Here is a 15,693-nt window from a genome sequence, read left to right on the forward strand (position 1 = left end):
TAGGAGGACAAACTGCTCAAGATCAGGGACCACATCTTAGATTCTTCCCTTGTCCTGTTCTTTGACAGGCACACTGACACCGACTTTACTGGGTACAATAAGTAAAAATATAGGAATTTAGCAGACAAGGTGGTGTGTTCCTGCATTTCCAGTTTCTTGGGAGGCTGAGGCAGGAGGATTGCTTTGAGTCCTAGGAGTTCAGGCCTGCCTGAGCAATATAGCAAGACCCTGTCTCAAAAACAACAATAAAACCAGACTGCAGCTAGATTTGGAATTTCAGATAAGCGATGGATCAACCCAACCCACCTGCCCCACCCTTTGTGGGGGGGTGTATGTATTTTGCCAGGAATTATAACCAGAGCAGGGCCTCACATTTGCTAGACAAAGCACTCTACCACTGATCTATGTCTTCAGCCCAGATTTTTTTTTTTTTTTTTTTTTTTTTTAAATAGCATCAGGGATTGAATCCAGGGACACTTAACCATCAAGCCACATCCTCATCTCTTTTTATATTTTGAGATAGGGCCTTGCTAAGTTGCTGAAGCTGACTTTGAATTTGCAGTCCTCCTGCCTCAGTCTCCTGAGCTACCAGATCATGTCTTAAGTATGTCTTGTGAAATATGTGAGACATACTTATTTTTTTTTTTAATATTTATTTCTTAGTTCTCGACGGACACAACATCTTTGGTATGTGGTGCTGAGGATCGAACCCGGGCCGCACGCACACCAGGCGAGCGCGCTACCGCTTGAGCCACATCCCCAGCCCCAAAGACATACTTATGTTAGAAAATTATTTGTCTTTTGTCTGAAGTTCCAGTTTAACTGGATATCCTGTACTTAATCTGCCAATCCAAAGTGCCCCTTCATTCTCTGCTCCTGGCTTTGGGTTCAGCTTCTTCCTTTCATGAAAGTTCCTCTCTTCCCTGTTTTCTACCTGTTACCTCCTGAATTTGTTTCCTAGAGGGTCAAAAGAGTCAAAAAGAATATGTATTTGCCAGGAGAGGAATTGAAATAGTAATCTGGGGATGTGTGCCTTGACTCGGGGTCAGAACTTGATACCTACATGCAGCATGAGGGCACAGCTTTTCTGTCTAACCAAAAGGACAGGGAAACAGAAGAAAGACCTTTCATTCAAATGCCATAGGGGCCAGGAGTGCATCAGGCCCTTAGGGAACCTTCCAGATTTCTGTCCAGTGTCTCAGAATATACCTAGGGCCCCTGAAATTCCTAAAGTTTGCTTCCTGCACCCCACCTCTATCTCATTTCCCTTTTCCAATTCCTCTGCTTCACCCACATTCCACAGAGGAACTTGGAACTCTTGAAAGCAGTCAGTTTCTGAGCTCGTACTGTTTCCTTTGCCTAAAACACCTTTCCTGAATTCTTTATACACTAGCTCTGCTCTTTTCCTTACTCTTTCCCATTGCAGCCTGGGTCAAGGATCCTCCTTTTGAGTTCACAAAGCACCCTGAACAAACTGCCCTCATAACTCTTTCCACACTTGATTGGTTTCACCTTTTACTTGAGTGCATGTTCCATAAAAATGTGAGCTTTCTAAAGGACAAGAACCTGCTCCTTAGTGTCCCCCTTGCTTACCATTGTGCCTACACCCAGGAAGTGCCCATTAAATATGTGCTAAATGAATGGCAGGGCTTTGGAGTCTCCACTACCTCTTACTTTGCTATCTGTGTTCCTTAGGAGCATCAAACCCCTCCGCCTGCCCCCTGACACAGAAATAAGACACTTCACACTTGAAGACTGGGAAAAATTTCAGTACTTTTCATTAGTTTCAAAGAAAACCTATTGGACTAGGGTAGCTCAGTGGAGTACTTGCCTCACATGGGGTAGAGGTCTTTTTTTTTTAATTGGAGATTGAACCTAGGTGCTCTTTACTTCTGATCTACATCCCCAATTATTTTTTCTTTTTAAATTTTTTTAGTTGTTGATGGACCTTTATTTATCTATATGCAGAGCTGAGGATCAAACCCAGTGCCTCATACATACTAGGCAAGCACTCTGCCACTGAGCTATACCCCCAGCCCCATCCTTAGTTCTTTTTTATTTATTTATTTATTTTTAAAGAGTGAGAGAGATAGAGAGAATTTTTTAATATTTATTTATTTATTTTAGTTTTTGTCGGACACAACATCTTTGTATGTGGTGCTGAGGATCGAACCCGGGTTGCACGCATGCCAGGCAAGCGCGCTACCACTTGAGCCACATCCTCAGCCCAAGTTCTTTTTATTTTTTGTTTTTAGACAGGGTCTTGCTAAATTGCTGAGGGTCTTGCTAAGTTGCTGAGGCTGGCCTCAAACTTGTGATCCTCCTGCCTCGGCCTCCTGAGTCATGGGATTGTTACAGGTTAATGCCATGGTGCCCAGCACAGAAAACTTACCTGATTAGTCCCGGTCCTGGACCTGCCCACCCTTCCCTTCCTTCTGGACAGAATAGTAAAGCCCCAAGGATCTGGACAAGAGTTGCTGTTTCATGCCCTTCAGATCCAGGCTCTGCTCAGAGCCCAAGCAGTAGATTCCTATGAGGCTGTTCTTCCTGCCACACTCCCTTCTGCACACAACCTCTTGAGTCTTCTGCAACCATCTTCCTCACTGGCACCAAATGCCCTCTCTCAAGGCATTTAGACATGTGGCCTGTTAGACATGAGAGAATAAATAACAGGAACTACACTCATCACCCCCTCACAAGGCCCCCAGTCTAAGAAAAACCCAACCTGATCATAGGTAATGAACAAGAACACAGAAGAACAGTATTTTCTGTAAGTGGGTAAGTGGGTCTGGGGTCCTCCACTGGGTGGGTTGTGGGAAAAAGTTGGTGTTGTCTTACACACTGGGCAGAGGAGAATTATATGAAGTGCTAGGAACCCAGGTGGACAGACAGCCCATAAATCTCAAGGATGTACATGACCTCAGCTGCTGCAGGTCCTCCTTTGTCAGACTACTAGGGACAGGCCAGACTGAGAGAGAGGGTATCTTTAGAATGCCACTGTGAGCTTTTTCGTAAACACCTACCCAGCCAGTGCCAGCAAACATCTCTGGGACAGTAATCAGTAGTCCAGAGGGACATCTTCTGATCCGGGCTTTCAGTTCCAAAGCTGCCCTTCCCTATGTGCTTTTCTGCAGATTCTTCCCCTTAGTGCCTAAAACCAGCCCTGCTGGTGGAACAGGGGAGGCTTCTGGGAATTGGCAAATTGGTGTGGGCAGCAGGGACCTGCAGGAAGTGTGGAAGAGGCTCTCACAGTTCTCTTGTATAGCCCTTTCCTATGATTGGTGGCTCAACCTGGGAAACTTTGGGGAGGGCTCCCCAAGCTGCTACTCAGGATCACAGCCAGCTAACTGCCAAAGGGCCCTGTGGCCTATGGTTCCTGCTTTTCAGGCTGACTCGGGACCTGGATGTTGGAACAGATCTAAACGCTGAAGTCCAACCTCAGCCTTGGGCCTCTTCTGGTGTGTGCTAATGGAACTGGCACCCCAGAGCAGGGCACTCAGGGGACTCGGCTAACTTCTTTTGGGAAGCACTCTTTGCTTCCGGCCTGTTCCACACAGTCTCTCTCTACAGGTACCTGAAGGAGTTCCGTACGGAGCAGTGCCCACTCTTTGTGCAACACAAATGTACGCAGCATCGGCCCTACACCTGTTTCCACTGGCACTTCGTGAACCAGCGGCGCCGCCGGTCCATTCGCCGTCGTGACGGCACCTTCAACTATAGTCCTGACGTCTACTGCACCAAGTACGACGAGGCAACAGGCCTCTGTCCAGAGGGCGACGAGTGAGTGCCCAGCCTGCCCTCAGAGGAGCTCCAGATCTCATCAGTCAGCTGCCCTAAGACTAGGCCAGGCAGATTCTGTAACACCAGTCAGAGGCTGCTTTGGGAAGAATTATCTGGACCCAGCCTGCCTTCTTGTATCTTAAACCTGGGTTCAAACTCTGCCATCCTGAGGGTATAGGGGATGGGGAGCTTTCTGTTTTTCTTTTCCTACTTTACAGAAATCCAAAATAAGTCTATCTTCCATAGGCCTAAGGGGCCACATTTGAACCCAGGTGGCTCCCAGTGTCTTCTTTCATCCTCCCCTGCAGATCTCACAGACCTTCTCCCTATCCCTCCACCACCCACTACATCTTGCACAGTTCTCACGAGGGCTGGCAGTTTAGAGAGCCTCTCTAGTTCCCTGATTTGTTTACCCTAAACATTCCACGGATTTCTCTAAAGGAACAGTACACTGCTAGCCAGGCATGGTGGCACGCGATTATACTCCAAGCCACTCAGGAAACTAAAACAGGAGGATCACAAGTTTGAAGCCAGCCTTAGCAACTTAGTGAGACCTGGGGATGTAGTTCATTGGTAGAGCACCCTTGAGTTTGATCCCTCTTATTGAAAAAGAAAGTTATTAGTAATGACAAATATATCCCCAAAGGGAATATTCACTGGCCGTGCTTTGTCGTGTCTCAACTTGCAGAGACTGATGGGAGGCACCAGGGGGATACAGCCTACCATACCATCCCTGCCTCTCAGTCTCTCTTTCTCACAAAGGTCGGAGGCTTGCTGTCCCTCTTCTGGGCCTATTGAAGCACTCAGGATGTGAGGGGCTGCCTCAAAGATTGATTATTTCTCTGAGATTCCCTAGTCTGGACGGTGTTTGTTCTGCAGGCAGCTTAGGGACACCAGGTCTATTGGACCATCCAGGCCATAGCACTCAAGTGGTGGAGCCATGGTAGCAGGAGAGCTCATTGTTGCCTTTCTCCTTGAGCAACTGTCACTGCCCCTCTGAGTCATGGGACAATATTTCAATGGTTGGGGGAAGGGTAGGGTCGAGGAAAGCAGCCCAGGCTGCAAAGGACAAAGCTGAGTAACTTCTACTACTGTGTTCCAGGTGCCCATTCCTGCACAGGACCACAGGAGACACTGAGCGCAGGTACCACCTTCGTTACTATAAAACTGGAATCTGCATTCACGAGACCGACTCAAAAGGCAACTGCACCAAGAACGGCCTGCACTGTGCTTTTGCCCACGGGCCCCATGACCTCCGCTCCCCTGTCTATGACATCAGGTGGGCTAGGTACTGGTCTGGGGTCTGGTGGCTACTTGTGGTGACTGTAAAGAATGGATGGTACTGTTTCCTGCTCTCATGCCTCTTCCCAACCCTCTCCTTTCCTCTTCCAGGGAGCTCCAGGCCATGGAAGCCTTGCAGAATGGCCAGACCACAGTAGAGAGCAGCATAGAAGGCCAGTCTTCTGGGGCTGCAAGCCATGCAATGATAGAAAAAATCCTCAGTGAGGAGCCTCGCTGGCAAGGTATAGGCGCCACACAAGTGGCCATGCTCCCTCCAGCAAGACTTCTTCCCCCTCCCCTTTGCTGCCCATAGCTGCCCTAAGAACTCAATTCACAATTACCTACTACCTTTTCCAACCAAAGCTACCAACTCTTCTGGGAACCACCCTGCCCTCTCATCCCTCATACCTGCGATTCAAAAGGCACTTATAGGGACTTTCCCAGATACACCGTGTTCCCAAGATACTTCAGGCTTTCATGCACATATGTAAGTACACGTGCATGTGTTCTCCGCACTCAAGGGGAGCCCTTTAAGCCCTGTGAGTTGTGAGTGTCTCCAGTGAGGGGTAGTGTCCTGCTTAGCTAATTGGACTCTCAGCCTTGGCTTTGACCTCTTCAGTGTACCCATGGCCTGTAAGGAGGTGCCTGCTCATACCTGTCATGGGAACCTCAGCTCCACTACCCTTTCCCAGTGGCTTCTCCTTTCCTTCCCTCCACTCGACTCCTCCTGTTCTTGGGTGTTCCAGCTCCACTCCCTGACCCCTGCCCTCTGGCCCCCTGTGCAGAGACCGCTTATGTGCTGGGGAACTATAAGACGGAGCCGTGCAAGAAGCCCCCGCGGCTGTGCCGCCAGGGCTATGCCTGTCCCTACTACCACAACAGCAAGGACCGGCGGCGGAGCCCCCGGAAGCACAAATACAGGTCCTTTGGCCCCAGGAGGCCAGCCACGGGAGGGAGGAGTGGCAGGGAAGGGATCATGGCTGAGGCTGCTACCACTGTGGCTCTCAGGAAGATGGGGAGGCCAGTCCTGGGGATTACAGGGTCATAGGACTCAGATTTAGGGGAGGGACTAATATGAATGGCTGAACAGTGGGAGCCTAGACCAGCTCTTGCATGAATAAAAACCCTGATCAGTTTGAGGCCCATCCATTTCTGGGCCTGCAGGGTGTGAGCTAGAGCAGGGCCAGGCCACAGTATGGGAAGTGTGGTCATGGCTATGGCATAATTCTCCTCAGGCTGGTGTGGGCTCAGCTCCTAGCCAAGGGGAGCATACAGGGCCCTCCTTGGTGATGCAGCCAGTCTGGGCTGGAGGATCAACCTGGCTGTTGGCACTAGTGAGGCCTTCACTCTGCAGTTGGTCTTTTCCATTTCTGCACCTGCCCCTGTAAGGCAGGGATACCAGAGGGGCCCAGAGCAGGTATCCAAATGGCACCTTCTAGGCCCTGATCTCATCGTCTTTTTCCCTCCATCTGACCCTTCCTTTGTCGGACCAGGTCGTCTCCTTGTCCAAATGTCAAACATGGGGACGAGTGGGGAGATCCCGGCAAGTGTGAGAACGGAGATGCCTGCCAGTATTGCCATACCCGCACAGAGCAGCAGTTCCACCCAGAGGTGTGTCCTTAGGTTGGGGACTGAAGTCTTTTGAGGGACCATGGATTGTTAGCATATCCCTTCAGAAGCCAGGAAAGAGACAAAAGAGGGTGAAGGCAGCTGCTGGTACCAACCTGAAAGAGGGATCCTCAGGCAGAGCCTGCAAAAGCCTGACTCCTGAGCATGCTGCTTCTCTTGTTCTGAGCCCATCCACCTGTTACAGATTTCTACTTCAGTTTGTTTCGGAGGTTGCTTGACAGGGGGGATATGGGCTAAGTATGATGGCCTAACCATTCTGGGTTTTATGCCACTCATTGTGATTATAATCCAGTGACACTAGGATTTAAAAAATGAAAAAGCCCCTTCTAGCTGTCTTGTCCCAGGTCAGAGCATAGGAGACAGCAACTCCCTAACACAGTTCCCCTGCCCACCTGGGCCTTGTCAGTGTTCCTATGTTTTTGTTTTGATTTGTTTTGTTTTGTTTTTTAGATTTACTTTATTTTTTAAATTTTTTTTTGTAGTTATAGATGAACAGAATGCCTTTATTTTGTGTGTAGATGGTGCTAAGGATCGAATCCAGGGCCTTGCACATGCCAGGCAAGTGCTCTGCCACTGTGCTATACCAACCCTGTTCCTATGTCTTTTTTTTTTTTTTTAATATTTTTTAGTTATATATGGGCACAATATCTTTTTTTTTTTTTTTTTTAAAGAGAGAGTGAGAGAGAGAGAATTTTTAATATTTATTTTTTAGTTCTCGGCGGACACAACATCTTTGTTGGTATGTGGTGCTGAGGATCGAACCCAGGCCGCACGCATGCCAGGCGAGCGCGCTACTGCTTGAGCCACATCCCCAGCCCTGGGCACAATATCTTTATATTGTTTATTTATTTTTATATGGTGCTGAGGATCGAATCCAGGGTCTCACATGTGAGAGACCAGTGCTCTACCGCTGAGCCACAACCCAGCCCTGTTCCTATGTCTTATGCAACAAAGAGGCACATGCTGTCCCTGCCATTGGGTCCATGGAAGCCAGGACACCTTGAGGGAGACTCTGAGACAGAGATGACCTCATGTTGCTGCTGTAGACAGCAGAATGGGAGGTTAGGGCCAGTACAGACCACAACCCAGGGTACCCAGGCAGAGGGCACATTGGGAGTGGCTGTGTGCTGCTTCAGGTGTTGGCATACTTAAAAGCATAGCCCTGGTCAAGATCAGGAGTAGAGCCAGTGCCTTCATGAGGCTGGATGGACCAAGGAGGACATTGGTGGCAGTGGGGGTGACAGAGGGCTATACTTTCTAGGTGCAGGAGTTTGAGTAAGAGATTGGTGGAGAGAGGCCCAAGCTAGTCTATCCTATTCAAGGAGTGGGAGCCTGCCTTTTACTCTTGGCTGAGTCTGACTGGTCTCTGCTCTGCTTTGTCTCTTCCAGATCTACAAATCCACCAAGTGCAATGACATGCAGCAGTCAGGGAGCTGTCCCCGAGGACCTTTCTGCGCCTTTGCTCATGTAGAACGTATGCTGTTCCCATTGCCCTGGGCAGTACCCTCTCTTTCCTCCCCTCCTCTAACCCTCTGCTCAGGCTCAGGCAAAGGACCAGCACCTGGCAGCAGGCCATGCACAGGAGTCCTTATTTGCCAGCAGCAGGCCCTGTTCTCACCGAAAGTCCCATTACCTTGCCCTTTTGGAACTGGCCTTAAAACCTGGAACTTCCAAGGTCATGAGACAGAGACTATAGGAACCACCCCCTTGGTTGGTACTGGCAGTCCTAGGAAAAGTAAGGTACTATGTTTCCCGTATCCAAGTTGGTAGGTTTCACCAGCCACCCCATGTCACCCATGACAGACATCATTAATGGAACTTGAACCTCTTCTCTACTGAGCTGTGCTCAGTCCTGTAGGACAAAGCTACCCAATCTGAATATAATGTGGCCCTGTATGTCATTTAAAAGTTCTGAGTAACATACTAAGATAAGCAAAGAAAACAGGTTAAATTGATTTTAACATTTTTAGGTAACCTGACACAAAATGTTCCCTTTTTAATAGGTAATCAGTATAAAAAATGAATCAAGATATTTTACTTTTTGCCAAGTGTGGTGGTATATATGTGTAATCCCAGCCACTCTGGAGGCTAAGACAGGAGAATTATAAATTCGAGGCCAGCCTCAGCAACTTAGAAAGACCCTGTCTTAAAATAAAAGTTTAAAAGGGCTGGGGATGTACCTCAGTGGTAAAGCACCCCTGGTGGGTTCAATCAAGAAATAAAAAAAATTTTTTTTACTAAGTCTTGGACTTCTGATTTTTATTCTATTTATTTTATTTATTTATTTATTTATTTTAAAGAGAGAGAATTTTTAATATTTATTTTTTAGTTTTCGGCGGACACAACGTCTTTATTTGTATGTGGTGCTGAGGATCGATCCCAGGCCGCACGCATGCCAGGCGAGCGTGCTACCGCTCGAGCCACATCTCCAGACCCATGCGCCTTTTTATTTTTTAATTATTATTATTATTTTTTTAATATTTAGTTCTTGGCAGACACAACATCTTTGTTTATATGTGGTGCTGAGGATCAAACCCGGGCCGCATGCATGCCAGACAAGCGTGCTACCGCTTGAGCCACATCCCCAGCCCTTAATATTTTTTTTTTTATATTTATTTTAGTGTTGATGGACCTCTATTTTATTCATTTGTTTATATGTGGTGCTGAGAATTGAATCCAGTGCCTCACACATGAGGCAAGCACTCTACCACTGAGCCACAATCCCAGTCCCTCTTTTTAATATCTTTTTAAAATTATTGTTTAGTTATAGATGGAATGGCCACGATATCCTTTATTTTGTTTATTTATTTGTATGTGGTGCTAAGGATCGAGCCCGGTGCCTCACATTTGATGCAAGCACTCTGCTACTGAGCCACAACCCCAGCCCCTATTTATTTATTTTTTGGCCATATTAGAGATTAAACCCAGGGGTGCTCTATCACCATCTCCTGCTCTTTTTTTTTTTTTCTAACTGGGAATTGAACCCAGAGATATTTTACCACTGAGATACATCTGCACCCATTTTTATTTTTATTTTTTTAAGATAGGGTCTCTTTAAGTTGCTGTAACTTGCTAAGTTGCTGAGGCTGACCTTAAACTTGCAATCCCCCTGCCTCAGCCTTCAGAGCTACTGGGATTTATGCACTACTGTGCCTGGCATCCTCTATTTATTTATTTGTTTGTTTATTTTGTTGTTGTGGATTGTCACAATGTCTTTATTTTTATGTGGTGCTGAGGATCGAACCCAGGGCCCCACACGTTTGAGGCAAGCGCTCCACCACCGAGCTACAACCCCAGCCCTCTTTATTTTTTATTTTGAAACAGGGTCTCTCTGAGTTGTCCAGGCTGGCCTTTCCTGCCTCAGCCTCCCAACTAGCACCTGATATATATTTTAATACTTGCAGTACATTTCAGATCCGACCAACCCATTTCGAGTGCTCAGTAGCTGTAGCTACAGGTGCCTTGTGGCTGTGTGTGGGACAGCACAGATACGTTTTACTCCAGGCCACCACTCCAGTCTCAGAGAGGAAGCAAGGGGTGACAGCCCTGTTAAGAGTGAAGAATATTGGGCTGGGATTGTGGCTCAGCAGTAGAGCACTCCTAGCACGGGCAGGACCCGGGTTCGATCCTCAACACCACATAAAAATAAAGGCATTGTGTTGTATCCATCTACACCTAAAAATATTAAGAGTGAAGAATAAACCAAAGCCCTTGGGAGAGAGAAGCATATTTGGAGTGCAGAGATGGTCCCTGTTGAGACTGCAATTGAGATACCACAGAGAGGAGCTGGGGATGTATAGCTCAGTGGTAGAGTGCCTGCTGAGCATGCATGAGACTCTGGGTTCCATCCCCAGGACTTAAAAAAATAATAATAATAAGTTTTTTCAGTGATAGAGTGCCTGCTGATCTATACCAAAGAGAAGTGCTGAATAGGAAGGATCACATCTCAGTTCTTAGCTCTGTCACCTTGGTAGATTTAGCCCAGTTTCCTTATCTATAAAGTGGAGACATTAATAATCCTGTGTTTTGTGGTCACTATAGAGCTTCACAGTTAATGCAAAGTGCTGGCACCACATCTGGCACATAGCAAGTGCGAAGACTCAGTCTCGATGGAAATGATATAGGAACCTTCTTCTTAGGTGCAGGGAGATGCAGAAGATAGCATGTGGGCTGGGGTTGAGGTTCAGTGGTGGAGTGCCTAGCATGTGTGAGCCACTGGGTTCAATTCTCATCATAGCATATAAAAAAGTAAAGTCCATTGACAACTAAAAAAAAAAATATTAAAAGAAGAAGAAGATAGCATGGGACTGAGCTAGCTCAGTAGCCTGCTGACCCCTGTCCTTCTTTTACAGAGCCACCCCTAAGTGACGACCTGCAGCCTTCCTCAGCTGTGTCCAGCCCCACCCAGCCAGGTCCCATCTTGTACATGCCATCTGCTGCTGGAGACTCGGTGCCTGTGAGCCCCTCCAGCCCGCATGCCCCCGACCTCAGCGCTGTACGTGCCTGTCCTGGGGAATGGGTGGGCACTGTGCCTGCCCAGGAGCTATTCCTGCCTCTCATGCTCCCCAAGCCTGTGCTTGGGAGGAGACCCTGACATTTGTCCTCTGGACAAATGGTTCTGCCTTTTCTGTCCCAGGGTCCTGTCAAAGTGGGGCAGCACAGCCTTGGTGCTGATTAGCTTGGATAGGGCTGAGACAGAGCCTTCTGTCACTCCTCCCCTCCAAGTCCCCCATGAGGCTCAGGGTTTTTGAGTACTTATTGGCAGATGGAAATGGAACTGAGCCCCTTGCTTAAGACTGACTTTGAGGTGGGGATGAAGGGTGGACCATGTCCCTAGCCTGCATCATGCCCACCAGCTCCCCATCCTCTGCAGCTCCTCTGCAGGAGCAGCAGCCTGGGCAGCCCATCCAACCTGTGTGGCTCCCCACCGGGCCCTGGTAGGAAGCCACCAAACCTGGAAGGTCTCGTCTTTCCTGGGGAGGCTGGCCTAGCCCCTGGCAGCTACAAGAAAGCTCCTGGCTTCGAGAGGGAAGACCAGGTGGGAGCCGAGTACCTGAAAACTTTCAAATGCCAGGTAAGGGATAAGCAGGGTGACAGGATACTTAAGCCCAGTGAGCTTGGCCTTCTCCTGCCTGAGTTGAGGGAAACTTGGAGGAGAGGCCTGGCCACACTCTGGGAAGGATGCTTGGGAGGTAGGATTCTCTGACCTCAGCCTTTTCAGAACCAATAAGAGTGAGTAATGTCGATTCCCAACCAAGGACAGGAAGGCTTTAAAGTCTGTGCAGCTTCTCTAGGGCCACAGAGCTAGTCAGTAAAGGAGTAGGAATTCCATCAGAGCTCAGTCCTTTTCCTGCTATGGCAGGGCCTGAGGGTGGGACAGGGGTGGGTCTCTGACTGGACCTAGAGAGAAACCTGGGCTTATCTGGGTGGAGAGGGGCAGCTCCCAGCTTAGAATAATGGAAGGAATGTGTGTATGGGGGAGGGGGGGATGTTAAAGGGATACATGGCAAATAACAGGAATCTGCCATCACCACTTGCCCCTGGTGGTCATAGTGGGGTCAGGTGTACTCCTGGACTCTGAGCTCCCTGCCACCACATTTACATCCTGTTCCCTGACTTTTCTCTCTTAGACCAAACTGAAATCCCATTCACTAGAGCCCAGGAGTCAAGAGCAGCCTCTGCTTCAGCCCAAACAGGTACAGAATTCTCAACCTCCATTTTCCCTTCTGGTACCTGCCATGGACAGAACAGGCCCAGAACCCTAGCAGGCTGCTGGGAGTGAGAACACCGCTGTCCCCACAAGCTAGGGTAGGAATAAGGTAGGCCCAGCCCCAAATTCAGAGAAGATGAGGCTCAGGTCTGGAGTCCCTCCCCTTCTAGACAGATCCATCCATCAGGTGGAATTTTAAGGGAGTGTAAACCTTACTATGCATGGCACCTACTCCTCCCCTGACTGGGGGCTTGCAGCCTCCAGGCCACATTCTTCTACTTCCAGCCTCCTAACAAGCTGGGGGATACAACTTGCCTGAGCCTGGGGAGGCCAGCTAAGAGCTTGGAGGAGCCACTTCCCTGTGCCCCTGCTGGCCTGTCCTAGCCCCTGGCTATTGCCTCTATAGGCAGGCATCCCATTGCCTCTCCTCACTCTCGTTGCAGGACGTGCTGGGCATCCTCCCTGTGGGCAGCCCTCTGACCTCAAGCATCTCTTCCAGTATCACCTCCAGCCTGGCAGCCACACCCCCCAGCCCTGCAGGCACCAGCAGCACCCCTGGCATGAATGCAAACGCTCTGCCCTTCTATCCCACCAGTGACACGGTAGAATCGGTCATAGGTAATTAGGCTGGGTCTGTTTGCAAGCCCAGTTCTAGGCCTGGAGTCAGAGACATAAGGTCTCTGAAGTGAGTTCAGATCAGCACACTAGTTACCTTAGATATCTGGCTTGGCAGAGTCAGAAGGACACTTGGGCCCTTCAAGCTGAAGGGAAAATAAGTTCCAAATATATGCCCAAGACTTAGCTCTTGGAGCTTTTTCATGCAGCTAGAGATAGGCTTATCCCAAGACATGGATCATGCTATCCCTAATTATTCTTTTACTGGGTATCCTATGAAGTGAACTATGAGCACAACTGTCCTTAGAGTGACACCCTGGACTGGGGTATCACTCAGCATACACAGGTCCTGGGTTTCATCCCCAGCAGCAAGCAGTCATCCATCTGTGCTCCTTTCCTTCATCACTCATCTACAGGTGCCCACTTTTTGCCAGGTACCATGGCAAACACTGAGGAGACAGAGATGATGATGTGCTGTTCTCTGCCTCTAGGAGGGAAAACTGTCCCCATCCTCCCTCCCAGGCCACTTCAGTAGTGGGTGTTGGCATTTGTTGATCACATACTATGTACTGGCCACAGAGAGTCCAGAGACCTCTGAGCTCAGGGTGAGACACACATCCTGAAACATCATAAGACATTCTCCATCAGAGTCAGGGACCCTGGATTGGGACTTGATTCCTCCATGAAATGTCAAAGAAGACTTCAGAAAGGAGGACACTGGGGCTGGACAGGGCAGGCATCGAGGGTCAGTGTTCCAGGAGATCCTGAGCAAAGGCACATGGCGGGCAGAATATGAGGAGGTCTGGGTCAGGTAGGGATTAGAGCCTGGACTGTGGCCCCTGAGAGGCCCACATCCTGGTCTCTCTGTCCCTAGAATCTGCCTTGGATGATCTGGACCTGAACGAGTTTGGGGTGGCTGCCCTGGAGAAGACTTTCGATAATAGCACAGTGCCCCACCCCAGCAGCATCACAATCGGTACTGGGCACTGGGTGGGCAGGGTGGCCTGGAGGATGCCTCGGTCCCAGCTAGCCCAGGCCACCTGCTCTATGTGGCCCATATGGCTTGCCTGGCCCTCACCCAGCCTGCCCTTCGGGGCTCCTCTTATAGGTGGCAGTTTGCTGCAGAGTTCTGCACCCGTGAATATCCCTGGCTCCCTGGGCAGCTCTACCTCCTTCCACTCTGCGTCCCCCTCTCCTCCTGTCAGCCTCTCTTCACATTTTCTACAGCAACCCCAGGGTCACCTGAGCCAGTCAGAAAACACATTTTTGGGGACCTCAGCATCACATGGATCTTTAGGTAAGAGGGGACTAGGGCAAGAATTTTTAGAATGTGCTTTTGGCCACTCTTTGCTTGGCACATAACCCAGGCTAGAGGTCAGAGAAGTGTTTTTTATTTGTTTTACTTTTTTAGACCTTTTTTTGGGGTACTGGGGATTGAACTCAGGGGCTCTCAACCACTGAGCCACATCCCAGCCCTGTATTGTATTTTTTTTTAAACTTTTTTTAGTTGTAGATGGACACAGTATCTTTATTTAGTATTTTTTATGTGGTTCTGGGGATTGAACCCAGTGCCTCATGTTTGCTAGGCAAGTGCTCTACCACTGAACCATAACCCCGGCCCCCTATATTGTATTTTAAGTGTCTCACTGAGTTGCTTAGTGGCTCGCTTTTGCTGAGGCTGGCATTGACCTCCAGATTCTCCTGTCTTGGCCTCCCAAGCTGCTGGGATTGCAGGCATGCACCACTGCACCCGGCTCCCATTTATTTATTTATTTATTTATTTATTTTTATTTGTTTATTTATTTTTTAGGTGGGCACATTATTTTATTTTTATGTGGTGTTGAGGATCGAACCCAGCGCCCCGCGCATGCCAGGCAAGCGCGCTACCGCTTGAACCACATCCCCAGCCCTATTTATTTATTTTTATGTAGCACTGAGGATTGAACCCCCTAGTGCTTTACATGTGCTAAGCAAGTACTCTACCACTGAGCTACAACCCCCAGTCCCAGAGCAGGGTCTTTAGACTGTAAGGCTCTACCACTCTATGATCCTGGGCAAGTGATTCAGCCTCTGCCTTAAAGAGGTACCAGGACAGGCTAGTGCAGCAAACAGTAGTGGTCTCGGAATCACCACGGCCAACGTCTAGCTTTCAGTGTGGTTTTGCCTGGTGAAAAACAAAAACAAATAAGGACGAGGGGTTTAGCTTAGTGGTGGAATGCTTGCCTAGTACTCATGAGTTCTGGCTTTGATCCCCAGTGTCACAGAGAAATAAATTAATCAGTTTTTTCCCCCTAGTCACCCAGAGCTCCCAGAAGACATTCACACCAGGGTCACAGGAGACCAAGGGAGAATGTGACACAGACCCACCCCAAGGTCAGGGTGCTCTTCTAGGCAAAGGTATAGGGAGCCCCAGAGCTCTAGCCCCGTGGGCTATTTGCCCAGCCCAGCATTATTAAAATATTGGGCACTGGGGCCCTCAAAGACCCTCCAGGTTCAGTGGCCAGGGTCTGGTCTCCTCTGGGGCTATAGGAATGTTCACTGAGGTAATGGGCATAAAACACTTAATCCCCAGCTTGGGTGCCTTTCAGTGAGCAGCAGTAGCCTCTCCCACAGCCACTTCCCCAGCAGGTATTCCTTGGCCAGGACTGCCCTCCTCTGAGGGGCAGGACCTTCTGTCA

The 15,693-nt window shown here is 48.9% G+C and overlaps 1 protein-coding gene across 3 annotated transcripts in view; it reads left to right on the forward strand.

Annotated features, from left to right (window-relative positions):
- Positions 1-15,693, forward strand: part of UNK (unk zinc finger) — a 40,661-nt gene that overhangs the window by 19,995 nt on the left and 4,973 nt on the right. For 2 of the 3 annotated variants that reach the window (XM_081272381.1, XM_081272380.1), the window contains exons 2-12: positions 3,571-3,780; positions 4,883-5,059; positions 5,173-5,303; positions 5,847-5,982; positions 6,555-6,672; positions 8,080-8,164; positions 11,043-11,185; positions 11,564-11,764; positions 12,321-12,386; positions 12,844-13,018; positions 13,890-14,312. In XM_081272381.1, the coding sequence (XP_081128507.1) occupies positions 3,571-3,780; positions 4,883-5,059; positions 5,173-5,303; positions 5,847-5,982; positions 6,555-6,672; positions 8,080-8,164; positions 11,043-11,185; positions 11,564-11,764; positions 12,321-12,386; positions 12,844-13,018; positions 13,890-14,312 (1,865 nt within the window). The remainder of the gene's footprint in view (positions 1-3,570; positions 3,781-4,882; positions 5,060-5,172; positions 5,304-5,846; positions 5,983-6,554; positions 6,673-8,079; positions 8,165-11,042; positions 11,186-11,563; positions 11,765-12,320; positions 12,387-12,843; positions 13,019-13,889; positions 14,313-15,693) is intronic. The other variant, XM_081272382.1, reaches the window with a different exon arrangement.

Source organism: Spermophilus citellus (assembly GCF_964194105.1).
Source record: "Spermophilus citellus genome assembly, chromosome: 17".
Lineage (NCBI taxonomy): Eukaryota > Metazoa > Chordata > Mammalia > Rodentia > Sciuridae > Spermophilus > Spermophilus citellus.